Source organism: Coregonus lavaretus, assembly GCF_964263955.1.
Source record: "Coregonus lavaretus genome assembly, chromosome: 8".
NCBI lineage: Eukaryota > Metazoa > Chordata > Actinopteri > Salmoniformes > Salmonidae > Coregonus > Coregonus lavaretus.
In genome coordinates, this window is record NC_139995.1 from 20,274,270 (window position 1) to 20,282,820 (window position 8,551).

The 8,551-nt window shown below is 42.3% G+C and overlaps 1 protein-coding gene across 1 annotated transcript in view; it reads right to left on the bottom strand.

Moving 5' to 3' along the window:
• Positions 1–4,515, bottom strand: part of LOC311133289 (chemokine-like protein TAFA-1) — a gene marked incomplete at its 5' end in the record, with an annotated part of 266,183 nt that extends 261,668 nt beyond the window's left edge. Inside the window, one exon of the mRNA XM_084166777.1 lies at positions 4,392–4,515. Within this exon, the coding sequence (XP_084022903.1) occupies positions 4,392–4,515 (124 nt within the window). The remainder of the gene's footprint in view (positions 1–4,391) is intronic.
• Positions 4,516–8,551: the final 4,036 nt, after the last annotated feature.

The window sequence follows — 8,551 nt, forward strand, 5'->3', positions numbered from 1 at the left end:
ATTGGATTTCTATTTGCCATATATTTTTCAACTGTACTGTGCTGTTTGCTAAAAGTTCTGAACCCTTCTATTCTCATTGTTTCTACAGATTGTAAATTGAAAATATTTTTTTTTGTTAAAAGTATTATTATATTATTGATCAATTGACTATGACTTTTCAGATCACCCAGTAGTGCTATCTGCAGGGTTAGCTCCAGGTAAATATTGCAATCCTTCAGCCATTCCTGGACATGTGACCAAAAACAAGCTACAAATGGACAGTACCAAAACAAATAATCTAATGATTCTGTCTCTTCGCAGCAAAATCTGCAGAGCTGGGAAGATTGTATCCCCCATGTAAATAACATTCTATTGGTAGCAAGAATTTTTTATAATAATTTCAATAGAAAAATTATTAGTTTTGAATCCGGCGTCATTTTGCGTATCAGTTCATAAACACTATGCCATGGAATCGGTACGTCAGAAATCTCTTCCCAACTATTTTGCAATCTACAGTGGGGAAGAAAAGTATTTAGTCAGCCACCAATTGTGCAAGTTCTCCCACTTAAAAAGATGAGAGAGGCCTGTAATTTTCATCATAGGTACACGTCAACTATGACAGACAAATTGAGGAAAAAAAATCCAGAAAATCACATTGTAGGATTTTTTATGAATTTATTTGCAAATTATGGTGGAAAATAAGTATTTGGTCACCTACAAACAAGCAAGATTTCTGGCTCTCACAGACCTGTAACTTCTTCTTTAAGAGGCTCCTCTGTCCTCCACTCGTTACCTGTATTAATGGCACCTGTTTGAACTTGTTATCAGTATAAAAGACACCTGTCCACAACCTCAAACAGTCACACTCCAAACTCCACTATGGCCAAGACCAAAGAGCTGTCAAAGGACACCAGAAACAAAATTGTAGACCTGCACCAGGCTGGGAAGACTGAATCTGCAATAGGTAAGCAGCTTGGTTTGAATAAATCAACTGTGGGAGCAATTATTAGGAAATGGAAGACATACAAGACCACTGATAATCTCCCTCGATCTGGGGCTCCACGCAAGATCTCACCCCGTGGGGTCAAAATGATCACAAGAACGGTGAGCAAAAATCCCAGAACCACACGGGGGGACCTAGTGAATGATCTGCAGAGAGCTGGGACCAAAGTAACAAAGCCTACCATCAGTAACACACTACGCCGCCAGGGACTCAAATCCTGCAGTGCCAGACGTGTCCCCCTGCTTAAGCCAGTACATGTCCAGGCCCGTCTGAAGTTTGCTAGAGTGCATTTGGATGATCCAGGAGAGGATTGGGAGAATATCATATGGTCAGATGAAACCAAAATATAACTTTTTGGTAAAAACTCAACTCGTCGTGTTTGGAGGACAAAGAATGCTGAGTTGCATCCAAAGAACACCATACCTACTGTGAAACATGGGGGTGGAAACATCATACTTTGGGGCTGTTTTTCTGCAAAGGGACCAGGACGACTGATCCGTGTAAAGGAAAGAATGAATGGGGCCATGTATCGTGAGATTTTGAGTGAAAACCTCCTTCCATCAGAAAGGGCATTGAAAATGAAACGTGGCTGGGTCTTTCAACATGACAATGATCCCAAACACACCGCCCGGGCAACGAAGGAGTGGCTTCGTAAGAAGCATTTCAAGGTCCTGGAGTGGCCTAGCCAGTCTCCAGATCTCAACCACATAGAAAATCTTTGAAGGGAGTTGTAAATGTCCGTGTTGCCCAGAGACAGCCCCAAAACATCACTTCTCTAGAGGAGATCTGCATGGAGGAATGGGACAAAATACCAGCAACAGTGTGTGAAAACCTTGTGAAGACTTACAGAAAACGTTTGACCTGTGTCATTGCCAACAAAGGGTATATAACAAAGTATTGAGAAACTTTTGTTATTGACCAAATACTTATTTTCCACCATAATTTGCAAATAAATTCATAAAAAATCCTACAATGTGATTTTCTGGATATTTTTTTCTCATTTTGTCTGTCATAGTTGACGTGTACCTATGATGAAAATTACAGGCCTCTCTCATCATTTTAAGTGGGAGAACTTGCACAATTGGTGGCTGACTAAATAATTTTTTCCCCCACTGTATATCACTGTTAGTTGTAGATAGCCTGAGTTTAATTTAGCGTTTTTATCATTTTAGAATTCGAAAATAAGCCAGTGACAGTACTTAATTGAGTACATGCTGTTGATTGACCATATCAATCTTCTCCATAACACACTGAACAATAAATACATCTGTTGCTCTTCTGTGCCAAGAATCAGAGCATCCACTTTCACAGCACAGAACATTCCTGCTCTCAGACAGAACACTCCTGCTCTCAGACAGAACACTCCTGCTCTCAAACAGAACAGTCCTGCTCTCAGAATGGAAATTAATTTGGATAGGATAACTGTGTTTGTGTGTGTGTGTGTGTGTGTGTGTGTGTGTGTGTGTGTGTGTGTGTGTGTGTGTGTGTGTGTGTGTGTGTGTGTGTGTGTGTGTGTGTGTGTGTGTGTGTGTGTATGTGTGTGTATGTGTGTGTGTGTGTGTGTGTGTGTGTGTGTGTGTGTGTGTGTGTGTGTGTGTGTGTGTGTGTGTGTGTGTGTGTGTGCGTGAGCTGATCTCTCTGACCATAACTTTCACAAAACTAGAACAGGAGGATATTTTTCTCTCCCATAACTTAGCTGACTTCTCTATGTGTAGGCGGTTCTAGTGTTAAAAAGCTAATTCGTTATCAACATACTTGTCTTGATATCAAGTCAGAGAAATCAATGCCTTTTTTGGGCCTTGTGCTTCAATTACTGTTGTTTCACTCCATAGTGCAACACGGCTCGGAGAATGAGACAAGCACAGATAGATAGCATCAATGTTTAACAGGTGTTGGGATTTGGTTTCCTGGTGAAAGGGGTTTGGAATACTGTTGTTGTCAGCAGCTTCGGGGAGCGAGTCATTGTTAAAAGCTTAAAGGAGCCTCATTCTGCCGCTTCCAAAGACACATGGCTGGGGAGAGAACGAACGCGACTACTCTACTCCCAGTGGTGTAAAGTACTTAAGTAAAAATACTTGAAAGTACTACTTAAGTAGTTTTTTGGGTTATCTGTACTTTACTATTTATATTTTTGATTACTTTTACTTCACTACATTCCTAAAGAAAAAAATGTACTTTTTACTCCATACATTTTCCCTGACACCCGAAAGTACTCGTTACATTTTTTATGCTTAGCAGTACAGGAAAATGGTCAAATTCACGCAGTTATCAAGAGAACATGGTCTCTGGTCATCCCTACTGCCTCTGATCTGGCGGACTCACTAAACAGAAATGTTTTGTTTGTAAATGATGTCTGAGTGTTGGTGTTCCCCTGGCTATCCAAATTATACATGTTTTAAATGGTGCCGTCTGATTTGCGTAATGTAAGGAATTTGAAATGATTTATACTTTTACTGTTACTTTTGATACTTAAGTATATTTTAACAATTACATACACTTTTGATACTTAAATATATTTTAAAACAAATACTTTTAGACTTTTACTCAAGTAGTATTTTTGTGGGTGACTTTCACTTTTACTGAAGTATGACAATTAGGTATTTTTCCACCACTGTCTACTGCCACATAAACAGGGAGAATCAGACCCACCTCACTGACACCCTCCCCTTTTGCCCCCACAGTGGAGAAGGAACTGGATTTAATTGCTGAATGTTTCCAGAGAGGGAGAGAGAAACATAATTGTAATTTCCATGTGAGCCACTGTGATCAAAGCAGCCTGCACTCATAGCATACTGATGGGGAGTTTTCCCTAGAGCTTGTCCTACGTACTAACCAACCAGCTAGTCTGATAGATTCAGGATGCTGCAGTTACTCTTTCCCCACACTGAGAATCCTCTCCCGTTAAAAAGTGTTCTTTGTCTATCTGGGGCTGAGGGGGAGTTCCAACCTCTGATCAAAACAGCAGCTGCAGCTGAGCTTAAACATTATAATAAACTCTAAGCAAAAACACTTTACTCCAAAGAATTTAGGAGAATGTCAATAAAAGCAGCTTTGAAGATAACATAGTTATATGTAGAGCTGGAGCCATAAGCAATGAACCATAAGAAACAAACAATCCATTATACAATGCTAGCATCTATAGAAACAATCAAATATAAAAACTAACGCAACCACAGGGCACTATTCTTCTTCTCACAGTAGCTAACATAGTGGTTTCAAACCACCATCAAAAACCATCGCTATTACAAAAAGACAGAAGACTGTTGTCTCACTGTTTCCACTAGGGACACAGTGAGTGGTAACATAGCATTATTTTACCCTGACACTTCTCAGAGAGCTCCCCTGAGAGGACTGGGTGGGTACTGGGTACAATGCGATGTGGGCAGACAGAACAGAAACAGGGACTCACCCAGGATCTGTATGGCATTGCGTCCGGGCCGTGGAACGTGGTGCTGCTGGATAGTCTCGTACAGTGAGGCCTGGCACAGCAGCAGGAAGCCCAGGCTAATCCACAGGCCCAGGAACCAGGACATGGCAGGGCAGGGTGGCAGAGTGGCTACAGGAGGAGGGCAGAGAGAGAGTTAAAGAAACGTGGCAGGGCAGGGGCAGCTACAGGAGGAAATCAGAGAGAGGGTTAGAGAGACATGGCAGGGGCAGCAACAGGAGGAGGGCAGAGCGAGGGTACAAGATACATGGCAGTAGGTGTCTAAAGGAGGAGAGAGAAAAAACTGAGGGGGTGATAGAGGGTGGCCCACAAAAGACACGGCAGGGATATTGAAAATAAACACAAACCAAATGGGAGAGGTTAGGAGAGGTGAAGTCAGGGATAGTGGCTCTTCAAAGAAAAAACAGGTATAAACATGGAAAGACATGACCAACATCGGGAGGGCTATCCCAGGACAATCAAAACAACTCTATCTGAAGAGAAAGAGACAAGGTCAAACTTGTAAAAAATCACCATACTACATGAGAACAGAAAATAATTGTGACATGACCCAGACAGACAAAAAATATCCCAGACTTGTGTATGTGGTAGCTACAGAGAAAACAGGACCATTAAATCCATAGTGTAGTCTTTGTAGCAAAGATATTACCGCACCACAGTCACCTTTCCAACGATGGGCATATTTTATGAGTTCCAAACAAGCCTGTGCAATCGGAAAAAATAGACACTACTTAAATCAAAGATTTACATTTTAGTCATTTAGCAGACGGTCTTATCCAGAGCGACTTACAGTTAGTGAGTGCATAAATTTTCATACTGGCCCCCGTGGGAATCGTCACACCATGTACACACTTCAGGCTCTGATCAGTCCCTACACCCAAACGAGGGCATTGCGTTCATCCACCTCTGGCCTGCTGGCTCCCCTACCTCTGCGGAAGCACAGTTCCCGCTCAGCCCAGTCAAAACTGTTCGCTGCTCTGGCACCCCAATGGTGGAACAAGCTCCCTCACGACGCCAGGACAGCGGAGTCACTCACCACCTTCCGGAGACACTTGAAACCCCACCTCTTTAAGGAATACCTGGGATAGGATAAAGTAATCCTTCTACCCCCCCTTACCCCACCCCCCCCCCCCAAAAAATATATATATATAACAATTGTAAAGTGGTTGTCCCACTGGCTATCATAAGGTGAATGCACCAATTTGTAAGTCGCTCTGGATAAGAGCGTCTGCTAAATGACGAAAATGTAAAATGTAAATGTAGCCTACCAACTCAAAATATAAAGGCCCAAAATGTATGTTTCCATTTCAGGATGAGTCATTTTCATCTCTGATGATGGAACAACATAATGTTAGAACAGTGGAATGTTTTGTGAAATGAAAACAGTACACATAAAGGCATGATGAGACACCTTGGCCATTAATTTAACGATCGCCTAATGGCTGCTGAAGGCCGACATATGGACCCACGCCTCACTCGCCCTTCCTCACTGGGAATAATAACTCCGCCTCTCCAGGTGTTACTACCTCCTCTCCTCTTAATTCCACTCTGAATTAAACATGCTCGGTCCTGCATTCACTATAGCCTTCCAAAACTGCATCCCAGTCATTCAGTAGATTTTCCACGTCCTCGTTTGGAAAAGTGATCTGGTCGAATATTCATAAACAATCTCAGAGTGTTTTTAAATGATATAGTAAATTGGAATGGTAGAGTTATGTCTTTCATGGAGTTATCTGAATTGTATGGGAAGGTCTGCTCAATCCAAGATTACAACCAATTGATTACAGCACTACCCCAAAAATGGAGGAGGCAGGTGGCAGCAGGAGGAGGTAGGGAACTGGTCTGTCTGCCCAATATAAAGGATCAAAACTGGCGGAGGAATAAAAATAGCATAAATAAGAAAGTATATCAGTTTCATTTGAGGACCAGGATGTTGACAGCTGTGCCATACATATTGCAAAATAGCTGGGAAGAGATGTTTGATGTACCGATTTCATGGCACAGGGTGTATGAGTTGATATATAAAATTACGCAATGTTCAAGACTTCGTGCTTTTCAGCTAAAATTATTGTACAGAATTCTTGCCACCAACAAATGTTGAATATTTGGAGCATACAATCATCGCAGCTCTGCAGATTTTGTTGTGAGGATACAGAATCAACAGACCATTTGTTCTGGTATTTCCCTCAGGTAGCATGTCGCTGGTTCGGGTCCCTGATTTGACTTGGTGGGAGATCTGTTTACGACGTGCCCTAGGGTGAGGCGCTTGACCTTGGTTGCTCCTGTGGGTCGCTCTGGATGGGAGTCTTCTAGATGACTGAATGTAATGTAAATGTTGAGCGGTTTCACTTCAGGTAAATTGTATGTTTTAATATTCAATAAAATACAAAATGTAATAATTTAAAAAACAATCTCAGAGTACACTGTAAAAAGTGGGATGGTACTGTTGATCATCTGAAGTGCTTTTACTGATTGTAATGATAGAAAATTATGCTTTGGTTCGTTCAACCTGTTCTATTCTATTTGTCTGAAATCAAATAACGAATTTCACAGATCAATGTGATGTTTTTAATTGAATGAAAGCTTCGAAACACCTCATTTCCATACATATTGCATAGCAGTGGGGGCAATGTAGCTGCTGCAGCCTATCAGAAGAGTTGGAGGCGTGCCACCATTGAATCCGTAAATACACTTGTAGAGTATAAACAGTGCATTGAGAAAATATTCAGACCACATTTTTCCACATTTTGTTTACGTTACAGCCTTATTCTAAAATTGATTAAATACATTTTTCCCACTCATCAATCTACACACAATACCCCACAATGACAAAGTGAAAACAGGTTTTTTATAAATTTTTGCAAATGTATAATAAAAAAAAATCTGAAATACCATATTTACATAAGTATTCAGATCCATTGTTATGAGACTCGAAATTGAGCTCAGGTGCATCCTGTTTCCATTGATCATCCTTGAGAAGTTTCTAGAACTAGATTGGAGTCTAGATTGGAGTCCACCTGTGGTAAATTGAATTGATTGGACATGATTGGGCTCCCGGGTGGCGCAGCGGTCTAAGGCACTGCATCTCAGTCCTTGAGGCATCACTACATACCCCCTGGTTTGATTCCAGGCTGTATCACAACCGGCCGTGATTGGGAGTCCCATAGGGCGGTGCACAATTGGCCCAGCGTCGTCCGGGTTTGGCCGGTGTAGGCCGTCATTGTAAATAAGAATTTGTTCTTAACTGACTTGCCTAGTTACATAAAGGTTTCAAATACAATTTGGAAAGGCACACGCCTGTCTATATAAGGTCCCACAGTTGACAGTGCATGTCAGAGCAAAAACCAAGCCATGAGGTCGAAGGAATTGTCCATAGAGTTCTGAGACAGGATTGTGTCGAGGCACAGATCTTGGGAAGGGTACCAAACATTTTCTGCAGCATTGAAAGTCGCCAAGAACGCAGTGGCCTCCATCATTCTTAATTGAGCTGGCCGCCCGGCCAAACTGAGCAATCGGGGGAGAAGGGACCCAATGGTCACTCTGACAGAGCTCTAGAGTTCCTCTGTGGAGATGGTAGAACCTTCCAGAAGGACAACCATCTCTGAAGCACTCCACTAATCAGGCCTTTATGGTAGAATGTCCAGATGGAAGCCACTCCTCAGTATAAGGCACATGACAGCCCGCTTGGAGTGTGCCAAAAGGCACCTAAAGGACTCTCAGACCATGATAAACAAGATTCTCTGGTTTGATGAAACCAAGATTGAACTATTTCGCCTGAATGCCAAGCGTCACGTCTGGAGGAAACATGGTATCATCCCTACGTTGAAGCATGGTGGTGGCATCATCATGCTGTGGGGATGTTTTTCAGCGGCAGGGACTGGGAGACTAGTCAGAATCGAGGGAAAGATGAACGGAGCAAAGTACAGAGCAATCCTTAATATAATCCTGCTCCAGAGCACTCAGGACCTCAGACTGGGGCGAAGGTTCAACTTCCAAGGACAACAACCCTAAGCACACAGCCAAGGCAATGCAGGAGTAGCTTTGGGACAAGTCTCTGAAAGTCCCTGAGTTGCCCAGCCAGAGCCCGGATTTGAAATCGATCTAACATTTCTGGAGAGACCTTG